Source organism: Bombyx mori, chromosome 11 (genome assembly GCF_030269925.1).
Source record: "Bombyx mori chromosome 11, ASM3026992v2".
Lineage (NCBI taxonomy): Eukaryota > Metazoa > Arthropoda > Insecta > Lepidoptera > Bombycidae > Bombyx > Bombyx mori.
The window spans coordinates 19,376,413-19,394,068 of record NC_085117.1 but is presented as its reverse complement, the minus strand read 5'-3'; the positions used below and the strand labels follow the sequence as shown (position 1 = coordinate 19,394,068).

At 37.7% G+C, this 17,656-nt stretch overlaps 1 protein-coding gene across 2 annotated transcripts in view; it reads right to left on the bottom strand.

The window, feature by feature from the left end:
- The window catches only part of LOC101743597 (unconventional myosin-IXAa), a 61,960-nt gene that overhangs the window by 42,723 nt on the left and 1,581 nt on the right, over positions 1-17,656 (bottom strand). Inside the window, exons 2-3 of one of the 2 annotated variants that reach the window (XM_062671278.1) lie at positions 1,590-1,767; positions 965-1,095 (exon numbers count right to left, since the gene is read on the bottom strand). In XM_062671278.1, coding sequence (XP_062527262.1) covers positions 965-1,095; positions 1,590-1,729 — 271 coding nt within the window. In that variant the 5' untranslated portion in view covers positions 1,730-1,767. The remainder of the gene's footprint in view (positions 1-964; positions 1,096-1,589; positions 1,768-17,656) is intronic. The other variant, XM_038014150.2, reaches the window with a different exon arrangement.

Sequence of the window (17,656 nt, the reverse complement as noted above, 5' to 3'; positions counted from 1 at the left end):
CGAAATTTGTGATTATAGAAGTATAAAATACAATCATAATAGTGTACAAACTTACAATTCCAATTAATTATAGTCGAATTTCGACTACTGCGGGACCTCTAGTTATTACAAATAGCTGAGTCCCGCGATGCTACCCGCGGTTATTGTCGTACCGCGGATGACGCCGCGGGGCGAAGCTACTCTAAAAAAAGTGCCTACTCCTTACGTATATCATCAGCTACCTATCAGTGGAAGTCTCGTCAAAATCAGTCCAGCTGTTCTAGAGATTAGCTGGAACAAACAGACATACCAAAAAAAAAACATTTTGGTATCTGTACTGTGGTATACATACTTACGCATTTAGTAAAAAGTGGTTATTTTATTACAGTACAAACAGACACTCCAATTTTATTTATTTGTATAGATAGTCCAGACAAATGCGCGAACGTGCAGTGTTGTCCAAAATTTTACAATTTTAATTTGTAAAGAAATGAAGATATCAGGATTTACAAAAGGTTTTGAAGCGAAATCTTCAAATCAAATCAAATCAAAAAAAAATTATTCAACATAAATGAAAGTACATACTTTTTGAACGTTAAAAAGAACTACCGCCAATTCACAAAAACTAGCCTCCGTCCTGAGAAGAACTGGCAAGAAACTCAGCGGGCATGTCCTTTTTTTTAAATATTGGAATTTTTTTTTCTTTTTAATATTAGATTTTTTTTAAATATTCATTTTCCCAATGAGAATTATAACGTAACAATTATTGCAATATTGAAATGCCCGGAGCGAGCAACTCATTCCCACCTTCGAATTCTCATCTTCGAAGCTATTGACTCGTTCGAGGCTTCATTTTAACTGTAATGTTTTATTTACAGATAGGTACATCGAGAACATCTTTGAGGGACCTCTTCATACATCGTACATCTTGGATCGACAATTATTCACATAAATACATAAAATTGTTTATCAAAACCATACATACATAGTGTTTTCTCACCGTTTTTCTTGTGATGTCCAGTTCTGGAGCGAGTTTTGCGTCGTCTCGCATCCGCTCTTAGCTCGGCCTCCCGCGGGGCTGCGGCTCCGGCTGACGTCTCCTCGCCGCCCGAAGGCCTGATGGATAGCATATTTATACGGAAGCTGAAATACCACGCGCCTGCATGTTTGACCGGAAAGGAATGGTGCCTTCCAGGTGGAAAGGTTGAATTTGATATATGCATTTTAAGCTTGAAGGCCGACAGACGTTCTCACGTTAAGGCCTGAATGAATTAAGTTAATATCAAATCTATATTAATTAATATTATAAAGCTGAAGAGTTTGTTTGTTTGAACGCGCTAAACTCAGGTCTGATTTGAAAAATTTTTTCAGTGTCAGATAGCTCATTTATTGAGGAAGGCTATATAGTCTATATAACATCATGCTAAGACTAAGCAGAGAACCAATAAAGAATGTTTAAAAATCGGGGTATTTTTCCCTAATGAGAGTAACTATTCCACGCGGACGAAGTCGCGGGAAAAAACTAGTGCGTTATAGAATCATGAACACCCATAAATGAGGCCGCTGATTAGGATCAGAGGTGCCAAGCGGCAGAAGAAGTAGTGACGTACAATGAATGCAACAGTTTCCTCTTGTCCCGCGGTCGGCGAGGTCGATTTGCACAAAAGAAGTCGGGAGGAAGTCTCCGTGCGAGCAGCAGCGACGGCACCGGATCCGGCGCGGTCTCGTACGTCTGATCCGGGAGCAACATGACAAGGGCATCGCGATACTCGATCCCCCGGTGTTACTCTGAAACAAAGGAACATTATGTGACGTTTTTTTTTTAAATACGCTTTTGTTAGTTTCAGAAGTATGTATGTTAGTATGTACCGGAATCTTTGAACATGATTTTGAGCCTCTTCGAAACGTCGGATTAAGTCGAAATTTAGTATACTGATTAAGGACCGATGACAATTTAATATTTAAAAAAATTTATTGAAAAATGTGAAATTCAACTAAAAAATGAAAATCAAATAATAGTTTAACAAAATAACAAAATACGCCTTAATAGAAAATCCAACTAAAAAATAGAAAATAAATTTTAATAAATTTAATTAATATTATCTATAGTACACCGCAACATACCTGCTATATTTTTTTATATTTTCCAGAATTCCTATAAATTAAACGGTTGTCTGGAAGAGATCGCTTTTAGCGATAAGACCGCCTATTGTACAAATGTATCTTCTTTTTTTGATTGTTTTTTGAATGTAAATTGTGTTTTGGTGTGCAATAAAGTGTATTCTCTCTCTCTCTCTCTCTCTCTCTCTCTCTAAGTCTGCTAAGTCATTACTTACCGAATGTCAAAGTTTGTTAAATGTACTGACTACCTTTTCCCTAAAAAACCTACAGCCCTCGACAAAACGAACTCAGCTGGCTGGTAATTTTTAGTAATTCGATATGAACGTTAATCATTATTTCATTTTCAATTTTTTCAGTAGCAATTTACAAATACAAATAAAACAGATACTGTGGCGGTGGCCATCACGGAACACAAGATATTTGACAGATGTCTGAATCTCGCTTACGACATTTTCAAGATAAGCTTGCATACAAGTTCCCAACAACAACATTTGGACCGTCGGTCTACCGTGCAATATCACCCGCTCGGTGGAAGATCTTCCCTTTGTCGTATAACTACAGATACTAAGAATAAAATAATTTTTTCTGAAGCACGCTTTGTTATATGTTACGAAATCATCAACTGTATAAGACGCTGTGTTGTCTGAATGTTCCTCAGTTTACTTAAACCTATTATGTTCAGGTTGTAATTGTTGTCCCAAGAATAAAGTTTACATAGGTATATTCCTAATATTAATAAATATAGTGCAATTAGAAACTGTGGATATTTTTTTAACATTTTTACACACAATAAATTTAAAACATGAAATTTTTTTCTGTAGGGATTACTTGTGGCCCGGAGGCTTTTCCACCATCAAAATAATCGGGTATGGCCTCAACTAGAAAGGCTAGATTTTTCTACCGACTAATCAAGTGCCTTTTTAAAATCTATCCCTAGAGGAATAATTACGAACCCGCATTATGTATTAAGGTCGTCAAGTCTTGAAGATGGTCTACTTGTACGAAGAATAATCAGTACCATCCAGTAATTTGATAGCATAAGTTGACATTAATCAAAGAATGATTTCATTAAACATAAGAACTACTCTCCTTAAGCATTCCATCATGTAACTGTCTCCATAAAAGTGTAAATAATTAATAATCTGCCCGTTGCGTCGTTACGAAAGCTGTCATTTTGACATTGACAAGTCACATGACAAATCCGCCTCGACCGAAAACGTCAATCTTTAATGAGATTAAAAATCAGTTAAACTGTTAAGAACTTGTGGGACCGCTCGGCAGTTACAAAATATTATACATAACGAGTATATATCACGTCATAGTACATATATCAACCGATGTATTTAATTTACGTTGAGTATTTCATGTAGGAGCAAGTTAGCTCGACGATGATCGACGATGATATTATCGAGAATGACCATGTTGGAGTTTGTATATAAATGTAATGGCAGGCAACACTTGACACATGATTACAGATTTCGAATATTAGAATTATTTTAAATGTTTAAAAAACAGATGATTGTATTCTCGTAAGAAAATGTCAGGACTTCTCATCTAGACACGGCAAGAGAAACATGTAATAGTTTTATAAAAAATATAAAGATAATAATTGTATAATGGTGTAAAAGTGTTCAAGCTATCTGCGATATAATTATAATGAAGCAGTTGTGTTTTTAAATAGCCCCTCATCACCTACAGAACCCAATCCCCTAAAATTTAACCGTCCAACAGACCAAGTAAGCTGTTTGAACACAAACTTCCAAATCGAGAAATTAATAGCTAACAAATCAGATATTTTTACTAATGAAGAAGTCTTCCTTAGCCTAAAAGATAAGACGGTGTACTCGTATAGCACGATACAACTGTGCCGTTGTAAAAATCCCGCAGGAAAGGAAAATCTAGATTTTCAATTACTAAAAGGAAAAAAATTTAAAATTTGATATTTTTGGAATTTAAAACCGAACAACATAATTTAAAATGGCGACGATAAAATTCCTAAGAAATTCGTCGGTATTAGGTACGTCAAGATACGACTGCTAATGGTTTCGTCAACTCGCCGTCTACATAAAGACGCAATTCTGTGAGCGTCACGGCTGTCAGCGTAACAAAAACTGACTTTGAGGCGACCTCATTAGTCGAGATGACTAGCCGGAATGTGCGGGTCAAACGCCATCTTTATTTAATATAGATAGAGATGTGTTTAAAGCGCCAGTCGTATGATCATTCGTTGGTAGCACTAGTCTGTCATTTTACTATAAACTTTTATTGGTGGTAGGACCTCTTGTGAGTCCGCACGGGTAGGTACCACCAACCTCCTACTTCTGCCGTGAAGCAGTAATGCGTTTCGGTTTGAAGGGTGGGACAGCCGTTGTAACTATACTTGAGACCTTAGAACTTATATCTCAAGGTGGGTGGCGCATTTATGTCGTAGACATCTATGGGCTCCAGTAACCACTTAACACCAGGTGGGCTGTGAGCTCGTCCGCCCATCTAAGCAATAAAAAAAGGGGGCGTAGGGGGAAGAGAGGCTTGGATCGGGGCGGTTGTTTCGTCACTTTTTTACTATTTACATAAGGTGACATGAAAGCGAGAAATGCTTGATTTTGTAGTTCGATATCAATAAATGAATATTATTTATCGTTTAGGTTTCCTTAGATCAAGAGATGACTGTCAACCTTCAGCAGTCGAACTTGAAGAAAGAGAGGCTAGTATAATGCCGTTTCAATTCCGAGAAAAATCCGTACCTTCTCTTTCTACGCTCTTAATGTCGCATTCTCTCCCTTGTGAATTATTAAAACTAAAATGGTACTTAAAATTCTTCTCGTAATCATTTAAAAGTAAAACTTTTTGTACTTATTTACTATTTATTTAAACAAATGAGCTGTGGCCTTAAACATGAACTAAAAATGTTTTATTTATATTATAGGTATATGTTTCATGGGGTATGTTAAAGGTCTGTCTCAAGTAAGTTCTACCATCTAAAGCGCATAAGTATCACCATCTTGCCTATTGCTGCCTAGAAGTTATTATAATGTGATTCGGCTTGAAGATAAGACTAACATTGTAACGATGATATATAGACTTCATCGTCTCAAGTTGGTCCAAGTTGGTCTCAAGTTGGTCATTGGGTCACATATTATAAATGGCTATTGGAGTCTTTTATCTTTAAAATGTACGTAGCAAGTAAAGAGCAAAAAATAATAATTAAACAAAATCAAATATTATTCCAAGTCCGTCCCCGATTTCACGACTAAAAAATTACATGCCATGTCAACTCTTGTGCAACTAGTTGTACCGACTGACAACTTTGTTTACACTACGAAGCTTAACGAGAGAAAGCTCAGTGATAAAATGATAAACCATTCGACTGTCACAATTAAGGACTTTCTTCTGTATGAGACATGAAAACGTACAGCTGTACTTAGAATTCCAAATGTCTTGCACAATGACTGCGGCCAGGAGTCAGAAGCCATGCCCGATCGTACCTTATTGGTTTAAAAAAAATATAGTCGATGGTTGGTAAGGAACACTGTACGGGCGGGTATCACCACTCTGCGTATTTCATGCATTCCAGTTTGGACGATGGAGGATCCGTTCGTAGGTAGGACTATCAATCAATCAAATTATGCAGGCGCCAGGAGGGGGTCACATAGTCGTGGGCAAGTTAAGAACTTATAATATAATTTTGATAACAATAGATAATAAATATATAGTAGATAATAAAGATAATAAACATGATGTTCTTCAATTAGTCCAAGTTAGTTCAAGTCCTGGAACTAGCTCAGGGGGGGGTCATGACCCCCATGACCCCCCCCCCCTGGATCCGCCGTTGGGTGTCGACGCATCTAGCCAGCGCTGAGCTCATTCTCCAAATCCCTCCTTGCGAAAATCAGTTTTTACCGTGGCAGTTTCAAGCAAATAGATGAATAATGTTTTGATGCTAACATTGAAAGCTACTGTTAGCTCAGCGATAGATTGAGTGTCCTCAGCTTCCACTATCGCTTTTAATCCATCGTTGTCGACTTTAATTTTCCGCTGACCACGAGATTTATTTTTCGGATCAACATTTTTATGTCGGAAGCGCTTTAACAACAATATTTTTTAAATAATTAAAACTAATAAAATTACAATAACGAATGAACCAGTTTTCTTTTTAATGCCCTTGCAGGCATACGAGCATACGGCCCACCTGATGGTGAGTGGTTACCGTCGCAATATCAGGTGCAGAGCCAAGTCGCTGTCTACCGTTAAATACCCTCCACAAGCCTCATTTGAAGTAGGCCATGTTATAGCGCTCAGAAAACATCGTGAAGGGGAGCTCATTCCAAAGCCGGATGGTACGTGCCAAAAAGATCTCTGGAAACGCACTGTGGATGAACGCAGTGGCTCCAAGTAGTATGTATGATCTGTACTCCGGTGGCGGGGTGTGCGATGGTAAAAACTAGATGATGGAATCATCTCAAACAATTCCTCAGAGCACTCCTTTAATTAAAATTGCAAATTGAAAATGATTCTTACAGCCAATAACAGTTCTGCCAACATTTTCTTGCCATAGATTCCACATACACATTACCAGCAGCCAAACACGCATTCTTCACACCTTAAGAGTCCTCCGTTTTTTCTGAGAACATACTGTGCATTCGTTTTTGCTAGTATTCTTTAGCATTGACATCGATACTTGTGCCAATGCAGTTGTGGATATAAAAAGGAACATGTGTTGCACAGTTAAAACGGTGCTCAAACTATCGCGTTGTTAAGTTTTATGTCTTCATTGGGTACGTGTTTTCATAAGAGATATTAATTGATACATAATATGCGCAGATAAAAGCTTTTTCGTACTTTATATATAAAATTTCAACATATCTTTTATCGCAATTTATTAACATTCTATTATTATATACACATGTCTCATTTTATTAAATAAACTTGTTACCCTTTCGTAGGTAGTAACAGAATTATTTTACCGTAGCAATTTTGGAAGTAATACTCAAAAAATTTCGACTAGTTCATGGTTTTTTGACATGAGTCTTAGTCTCAGTTTTTACAGTAGTACACGCTTGCAAGGAGACACCTTTACTCCCAAAACTTGCAATAAAATATAAAATACACTAAACTAACCTATACACTAAACTAACCTATGTTTACAGTTAAAAATCATCGTATTTACAATTAATTCCAATCGAAGAAGCTTAAAAAAAAATATCCCACGACGTGCTTCCACGCACAACGTCAACCACATTATGAACACAGAAGAAGAAGACATTGTGCATTTCTGTGTATAGAAGGCGCACGCATCGGTCAGTCTACGTGATTGGACATTCATCGGCAGCTGGTTGCCAAAACGAGCCGGAATCCACGGCAAAAAGTGCTCGAACCGTCACCCGCTCGCGGCCAGACTCGGACAACTAACAATGACCCATCCATGATCTTCGGAACTGACGTGAATTTTAATCTGCTTTAAGCTGCTTTCAGACCACGCTATACTATAGCGCCATATAGTATAGCAGCCATTTTTATTTATCTATCTATATATATAAAAACGAATTGCTGTTCGTTAGTCTCGCTAAAACTCGAGAACGGCTGCCACGATTTGGCTAATTTTGGTCTTGAATTATTTGTGGAAGTCCAGAGAAGGTTTAAAATGTAGATAAATATGAAAATGCTCGGAATTAAAAAAAAATAACAATTCTGTTTTTCCTATGATGTGATTCCGTCGGACTGATTCCTTTTGTTTGTTTTAAGTTTATTTTATACAAAAGTTTAGGTCTTTTATTTGTCGATTGAGGCACTACGAAGTCTGCCGGGTCAGCTAGTAACAAAAAAAAAAATGTAACCCGCAAAATTATAATTTGCGTAATCAATGGTGGTAGGACCTCTTGTGAGTCCGCACGGGTAGGTACCACCACTCTGCCTGTTTCTGCCGTGAAGTAGTAATGCGTTTCGGTTTGAAGGGGGGGGCAGCCATTGTAACTATACTTGAGACCTTAGAACTTACATGTCAAGATGGATGGCGCATTTACACCGTAGATGTCTATGGGCTCCAGTAACCACTTAACACCAGACAGTGAGCTCGTCCACCCATCTAAGCAATAATGTTAACAATCTAATTTAAGTTACATATTTAATACACTTATTATCTAGTTTTATATTCGACACCGGTTTCTTGATCATCTTGCTGTACAGCATAGGCCTCCCCAAGAGTTCTCCATAATATTCTATCCTGCGTTTTTCTCAACCAAGTCGTTCCTGCCACTTTTTTGATGTCATCTCCCCATCTACGTTGCGTTCTTCCTCTATTTCGTTTTTTATATGTCTATATAGCCTATAGCAGCCTATACTTAGCCAATCACTACATAGTATAAAACAAAGTCGCTTTCTCTATCCCTATATCCCTATGTATGCTTAAATCTTTTAAACTACGCTACGGATTTTGATGCGGTTCTTTTTAATAGATAGAGTGATTGAAGAGGAAGGTTTATATGTATAATAACATCCATTAAGTAGTGGAGAATCAATAATAAATAACAGTTTCCGAAGCGAAGCGAAGGCGGGTCGCTAGTAATATATAGTACAGTACAGTGTGAACGTGTCCATAACAATGTATGGTGTGCGATATTGTTGTGCTATGAGCTACTATATGCTATAATATTATAGCATAGTATGGAGGCGGCTTTATGTGAATGCAGACGATCAATAAGAACTGCAAACGTACGTATAACATGAAAAGTCTTAACGGAACATTGGACTGAAATAGTTTTAGAAATGTAGAAACGAAAAGATTTAATAATACCCGTTACATTACATTTGTAAAGACATCAAACACTGTGATGGTTTTTTTTTTGCCTAGGTTTTTTTATTTATTGCTTAGATGGTTGGACGAGCTCACAGCCCACCTGGTGTTAAGTGGTTACTGGAGCCCGTAGACATCCACAACGTAAATGCGCCACCCATCTTGAGATTTAAGTTCTAAGGTCTCAAGTATAGTTACAACGGCTGCCCCACCCTTCAAACCGAAACGCATTACTGCTTCACGGCAGAAATAGGCAGGTGGACGAACTCACAGCCCACCTTTGACCTGGTGTTAAGTGGTTACTTGTGCCCATAGACATCTGCAACGTACTCACAAGAGGTCCTACCACCAGCAATTACGTAAGTTTTAACGTTTTAAAAGTATATTCGACAATAGATTCACGACAATACGTACCCAATATAAAACTGCATCATAGGTTCCCAACATATCATCGCTAGAAATCGACGCGATGATAAACTATGTTTTCCAAAATCCAATTTTCATTTTAAGAAAAATCTAAAAGATAATTTTATTAGTGAAAATTATTATCACATAAATGATTTTCTTAGGGATAACAATCAAAATAAATGGATTTTTTAACTATATGTTGAATTATGGACGAATGAAAGGTAAATTAGATAATATCATAACATCTTGCACTGCACTAAAATTCGCATGTCAAATAATGACAAAGCATACATGCTGTTTTTAACTTATGTAATAACTCATTTTCACTATGCTCAGCGAATAAATGATTTATTTCTTTCTTTCTTTCTTTCTCGTATGAGGGATCAACGTCGATACATCAGCAAGGAAAGTTTCCGATGCGAGTGGAAAGCACTTGCATTATGCATGAAGCGATATCGCGATTATTGACACAGAGTATTTGACATGGAGAAGTGACATTCGCGCAGATCTATGATTGTGTTTGTAGCACTCCTACAGTTGTGATTCTCGTTTAAAACATACAAAATACGCAATAAGAAATTTGTTTTTTTATTACTTTGAAGAGTTCGACGAGCAAATTAACATAAAGAGCCCGCTGAGTTTCTCGCGGGATCTTCTCAGTAGGTCGCGATTCCGATCCGGTGGTAGATTCTGCAAAGCACTGCTCTGGCTAGGGCTAGTGTTAGCAAATTCTTTGAGGTTAAGCCCGTGAGCTCACCTACCAGCCAGTGCGTAGCTAGAATAACCCCTCAGACTCCCAGCAAATAGGTAGGAAAAAGGGATTTTATGGAAGGAAGGATTTTATGACCTGGTAACTAAGACCTTTAGGTCAAGTCTTATTTTAATTTTGATGAAAACTGCACTATATGAAAAATGATAATATGAAGTGAAATAAAGTTGATAAATATAAAACATGGCATGAAATGAAATGAAATTAAATGAGATGAGATGATATGGGATGAAATATAATCTCAGTAAAATGGTAGTCATTTATGGAGACTTTTTCAGTGGACTTTTTGGAGGAACCTGAGAAGTTACGTCCATCGGCTTTGTTTTATTTTCCCACATTTGTGCACTTTCAAAGATACTAAACAGTTAATAGACCACCGCTATTACACATTTAAACCTGAAGGAACACTAAATAGACAAAATAAAATAAATCACACAACTTCACTCCTCGCGTTCCCGCCAAAAAGTGCTATCACCATCACCAAACCTTTAAATGTATTATTATGGGACAAAGTTATTGTGCTATTTCTGTTTTATCGTTCATCCTCTTGGAGGCTCACGAATAGAGTGTAGCTACCGTTGCGACCGCCACCGAGTCGAATATACCAGTCGCATCTCACCCGCTGCTCTATATTTTTTGCGGGCTCATTGGGCCCTTTGCGCTGGTGCTTCGAACGCGCACCTTAATACTCCATGTTTTATAGGCGATTGCCTTACCCAATTTATTGTTAGTAATCTTAAGGGCCCTTTCTTATGTATTGGAGCATCAATCACTATTAGTTTGTTTTACTACTGTAAATTGTTTGTTTTAAAAAAAAGATGTTTTATGAAACTATTGTGGGAGAAACGCGGCTAAATCTAAATAGTGAGTTTGTCGTTTTATGTACTGGCGGTTGCTGATAGTGTATCTATTTAGACCTAACGTACTACTGCTCTGCCTAGTTATGAGCCGAGTAGTCATCCTATACGCTTAGCATCACAGCCGAGATCCTAACACCCTAGCCCTTGCGTTAGACACCTTTAGCTCTAACACTAGAAGTAGGGACCCCCGTAGCCGTACTCGTCAAACTCGGGAAAGAGTTCGACGTGCAACCTAATCTAAACATCAGCCCGCTGAGTTTCTCGCCGGATCTTCTCAGCGGGTCGCGATTCCGATCCGGTAGTAAATTCATTCGCGAAGCAGCTACTCTTGAATTGTTAGGTCTCCTTTGGAGGCGCTGTTAGTAAATCTCTTTGTTGGCTGAGCTGAGAGAAAAAAGTTCCTAATACAGTTTTTACAGGAGATAGGGCGAATTGTAAGTCCTAATAAATAGGCACCAACATCCTGCCGCGAAAGCATTCATGTGTTCCAGCTAAAAACGTAGGGCAGTCCTAGCAACGTCTTAGCTTCGGCATTGAGCTGATGTCCATGAGGGATGGTAACCACACATCATCAGGTGGACCGTATGCTGGTCATCTACAAGAGCAATAAAGAAATGATGGTGGTGCCAGGTGGGTCATGTATTCATTCACATATCACGACAATCAAAATAAAACCGATATATCGACCTCAAATGGAATTAATCTATGAGCTTCCGGTACCCGGTTGACAGGGGGCTGAGAAGTAATCAGTTTGTCCACATAGAAGGACTGATGTTTTTTTCAGGTTATACTCACAGACGATACAATGTTAACCCATACGAGTACACGCCAATAACAATGTTAATACATTTGCTAACCGTAAACAAGTTGCGACATAAACTTCCACTTGAAAAAAAAAAGTACTGTCGCGACGATGGTTAATATAAACAGCTTATAAAAATTCTACATGCTTAGATTTAATAAATAAAAGCATTCTCATATTTACTTTCAAGTGGACACAAAATGGTAATAATAATGAAATTAAAAAACAAAAAATCCGAAAGATTCATACCAGATTAATAGGCCATTGTTATGTTCGATAAATACAACCTCGGGTCCCTTTATATGACCTGTCTGAGATGAACCTACGGCCCTCGGCCTCGTTCAGAAGGGCGTGGCTACACACGCGCACGTATCGCGCTAAATCGTGCACACACTCGCCTTCTTAATTACATAATATATTGTAATAACATGATTTATAGTTTTGCTATTTCTTCCCACGCGTTTACAAAATGTAAAGATAATTCTTTAACACAAAATTGTATATATACTAGCTTTTGCCGGCGACTTCGACCGCGTGGAATAGTCACTTTGGCATAACGCTAATATTTTTTTATTGCTTAGATGTGGACGAGCTCACAGCCCACCTGGTTTTAAGTGGTTACAGGAGCCCATAGACATCTACAACGTGAATGCGCCACCCACCTTGAGATATAAGTCCTAAGGTCTCAGTATAGTTACAACGACTACCCCACCCTTCAAACCGAAACGCATTACTGCTTCACGGCAGAAATAGGCAGGGTGGTGGTACCTACCCGCGCAGACTCACAAGAGGTCCTACCACCAGTAACACATATAGTCTTGTACATTAATCTATGTATATAAAAATGAATTGCTGTTCGTTAATCTCGCTAAAACTCGAGAGCGGCTGGACCGATTTGGCTAATTTTGGTCTTCAATTATTTGTGGAAGTTGAGAGAAGGTTTAAAAGGTAGATAAATATGAAAATATACTCGTAATTAAATAAAAATAACAATTTTGTTTTTCCTTTGACGTGTCCCCCGTCGGACGGATTCATTTTCTTTGTTTTATGTTTATTTTAAAAGTTTAGGTATTTTATTTATCGATTGAGGCACTACGAAGTCTGCTGGGTCAGCTAGTACCTAATAAAAATACAAAATACATCAATTAATGCCGTTGGACGAAAACCGTACATTGCGTGAAAGCAAACGACACAGCCTGGGAACAGCTTTCATCTGTTCTTGGTAAATGACAGAGGCAACCGTTAATTGATCAATTCATTACGGGCTGTTTTTTTTTATAATTCACCGAAATAATATTTTATTTTCTCAACTAATATACTGACAGATGTCGTGAGTATTCGTCAACATATTAACGTGATATCAACAAGTAAATAAAATTAAATATAAGCCGTTGTTACGCATTCACGGAGAGCTCTGCAATATTAAAATTTAATAATTAATTATAATAATAATTATCTCAAATCGAATGTCATTTGATGATGTCATCAATTACGTACATATTGAATATCAAAAGAGGCTCTACAACAGGTTCTAAGAAAGAGCTGCAGTGGGAACACCCTACAAAACGCATCCGTATTTTTGGGCGCGAGGAAATTACTGGACTTTTTTTTTTTTTTATTACTTAGATGTGTGGACGAGCTCACAGCCCACCGGTGTTAAGTGGTTACTGGAGCCCATAGACATCTACAATGTAATTGCGCCACACACCTTGAGATATAACTAGTCAGGCCATAAGTATTGTCACACAGTAAAAACTTTTCTTTTAGAATGCTGGCCACAAAAAAGTTTATTGAATTCGAATTTCGAATTGTTCATGAAAATAAAAATGTATACTTTTAGAATTTTACTCATTTTAAATATGGAGTGGACGCTTAAAGAAGACCGTGTTGCAGTTATTGCGTTGCATCGTTGCGGTTACGCGCCAATTCAAATTTTTAACATACTGAAAATTTTTAATATAACCAAAAGATTCGTTTATCGTACCATCAAACGATACAATGAAGACTCTAGTGTAGATGACAGGTCAAGAAGTGGTCGCCCTCGGTCTGTTAGGACTCCAGCAGTGATAAAAGCTGTGAAGGCGCGAATTCAAAGAAATCCCAAACGTAAGCAGAAACTGTTGGCCCTTCAGATGGGGTTAAGCAGAACCACGGTGAAAAGGGTGTTAAATGAAGACTTAGGGCTTCGGGCATATCGAAGAAAAACAGGACATCGTTTGAATGCTCGTCTAATGGACCTGAGACTGAAGAGATGCCGCGCTTTGTTGAAGCGGTACGCGGGAAAAAAATATCGGGAAATTCTTTTTTCGGATGAAAAAATTTTTACCGTAGAAGAGAGCTACGACAAACAAAATGATAAGGTGTACGCACACAGTAGTGAAGAAGCGAGCAACCGTATTCGGCGTGAATGAATAAACTTGTTTCAATTAGTTTACATTAAACATGTGACAGAATTTATGACCTGACTAGGTAGTTCTAAGGTCTCAGTATAGTCACAACGGCTTCCCCACCCTTCAAACCGAAACGCATTACTGCTTCACCGCAGAAATAGGCGGGGCGGTGGCACCTACCCGTGCGGACTCACAACAGATCCTACCACCAGTAAAAGTGTTTCTGCAGGTGGGAAGCAGGGGATGCTGGATATTTAAAACTAATCAAAACTTTTTATTACTCAACAAGCCGCCTTTAAAACGCAATGAAGACAAAAGTCAAGACAATGGAGGCGTTGAAGAATTTGTCGCGGTGTGAACCATTGTAATTTTTTTAAATTATTATGTTTGTTTTCTCTTTCAATAATAAAAATTATGACTAAAAAATTTATACGGTCATTATATGTAGTTTCTCAAGTCAAAGGAAGATTAAGTATTTCGGTAACAGTCTTTCTATACATATTAAATCCGTCCGGTCATAGCTGGAATAGCCTCTTAGGCAGGGGTGGGCAAATACTTTAAAGCGCGGGCCAAAATGAAATTTTCAAAATGTCTCCCGGGCCGGAGGACTATACCGCATATGCTTTTTTACCGCATATGCTTTTTTAATGCTGATGTCAACAAAATCTCATAAAAGAGTTTAAAAAAATTGATGTGCGGAATTTTTCAACGGGCCGGATAAAATTAGCAAAAGGGCCGGATCCGGCCCGCGGGCCGGCTTTTGCCCACCCCTGCTCTTAGGCTACCAGTGAATAGGTAGGGAAAAAAGAATAAATTTGATTGTTCAACCTAACGTCTCAAGGGGGACAGTATTGACGGACTCGGTGGTGTAATAGTTAGCGAACCTACTGGCTGCGCCGACGGTTGTCGGTTAGATTTAGACATCGGAAAAATATTCGTGTAATAAACTTTGTATTTTTTTGGGCTTTGTCTAAATGTGTAATATAAGTAAGGGGCCATCCATAAAGTACGTCACACGAATTTTAGGACTTTTGAACCCCTCCCCCCCTCCTTGTCACAGGTTGTCACATTTTTATAACACCCCCTCCTGATGTGACGTCACACATTTTTTAAATTTATGTATGTATGTATTTAAAAATAATCGAGAGAAAACAGCTATTTTCATTTTTTACTTATTTTTATTAAATAATAATCTAATAAAATCAACATAAAGTCCAACATTTCATAAAACCTATTTAAATCCTTACCATTCAAAATTCTCGTGAATTTGAGTGTCTCACTTGCATTACAACGCCGCTCTAGAAGTTAAATGACGTTGCATGAGAGATTATCGCATAGCGAGAATGCTAAATTATTAATAAATATAGATCAAGTTTATAAATTTTTAAAATTTTTAATTCACATACAAACTTTGCGTTTTAGTATTTTAAATTTTAACATGTGACGTCACAAAAGTATTGACCCCCCATGCCCCTTGTCACACGATGTCACACTTCGGTGATACCCTCCCTCCCCATTAACGTGTGACGTACTTTATGGATGGCCCCTAATATGTATTTATTTAAACTTACATATATGATGGAACATGCTGGTACCATGAAGGAAATACTTAACTTTAACTATTTTTAGTTAACTAAATAGTTATGATGCGCCGAGATAATAATATATATATGTAAGTATGTATATCAGTCTCCCATAGCTACTATTTTGGGGGCAAGATAACTCTCACAAGGACTATGACCTTGTGTGAGTTATCCTCAGTTATCATTATCGTTGAATTTTGTTTTTTATGAACTCCAGTAGCAGTTCGATATCAGGTTAAGCTAATTCGCTAATCATAAAATAGTAGGCCATTAAAATTTTCACGCGCGTTATAAACTCTGAGCAAACTGCGTCGTGCATTCGATATCTCCATATCATCTTACAGGCCGGGGGTTGATGACCACACCATGAAAGACCCGTATCTATGGGATCATATTGCAATATAAATACATTTAAATATATTTATGACACTTTAATGTCCTGTCACAGAGGAATTACGAAAAACAACGAACGAAGAATTTTATTTATTTATTTATTTACTACAAGGAGAACCAACTTTTACTGGTGGTAGGACCTGTTGTGAGTCCGCGCGGGTGGGTACCACCACCTTGCCTATTTCTGCCGTGAAGCAGTAATGCGTTTCGGTTCGAAGGGTGTGGCAGCCGTTGTAACTTACTTGAGACCTTAGAACTTATATCTCAAGGTGGGTGGCGCATTTACGTTGTGGATGTCTATGGGCTCCAGTAACCACTTAACACCAGGTGGGCTGTGAGCTCGTCCACCCATCTAAGCAATAAAAAAAAAAACCAACAACCAACTAACATAATATAATAATATAAAAAATAATAGAAACAAAGAAATTAAAAAGAATCAGCAAGCAAGAAACAACACAAGCAAAAGAGGAATACACTAGACTAATTTAAATTTACACTTATATAGGTATAAATAGCACAATATAATGTAAATTATAATATTGTCTCGTAATTAGTAACACCTCATCTGTTTTAGTAAACGCAGTGCTTTTTAATTGGTTCGTACGAGTGACTAAAGTATTAATGTTTTAAATTATTTTCTTCAACAATTCCAAACTGAACATAAATAGGATTACGGCAACGAACAGCAACCGAACTAACCGATGATAGATACAGCCTTGTAAAGCAATTGATTTAATTGCGTAGATAGGTGGTTCGGTAACGACCTCATCGCTGGATCTACGCTGAGTAAACCCTAGACACGAGAACAGGCAGGGGAGGATTAAGGGACGGTAAAAAAAACCGGTAATTTATTTTTGGTAGCTAGCGTTAGCATAACACGCCTGAAAGCAACTGGTGGTAGGACCTCTTGAGAGTCCGTGCGGGTAGGTACCACCACTCTGTCTATTTCTGCCGTGAAGCAGTAATGCAGTAACAGGGCAAAAAGATAATGAAAAAGCTGACCAAAACTCGAGGTTTGGCTCGTGAAGAGCTAAAAAGTGCGGTAAAAAATTACTTAAACAAAATTGTGTTATCGTAGATTAAAAAAGTTTTTTATTCAAATATGCATTCACAGGCGCTTTTATACCGTAATGAACATCGATTTGGAATGCACTTTTGGGACTAAAATCAATTAGTAGGCAAGTATCCAGAAAAATAGATGTTGATTCCATTAGTCCTTTTCCACGAACTGAGGCCGGCCCTGCGTTGGAGTCGCTCGTTGCTTTACTGGGTGCAAACAATTTATTTATTTTCAAAAATTATACCAACTTTGAAATCGCCCATCGCCGAGTGCTCAAATATAAATAGAGAACAGTGAATTTGCGACCGCCAAAAATCAGCTTAACGTAACTTGGTAGCGCAGAAAAGCATGTATGAGTACGTAGAGAACCTAAGTAAGCTTTATAATATAGCCTAATATAGCTTCTTTATGATTTTAAATATTATAGTTAAGTAAAAACATTGCTTTTTACGACGAGTCACATTTTTAATCGCTCATATTTGCTCCTATTTTTTATTTTGT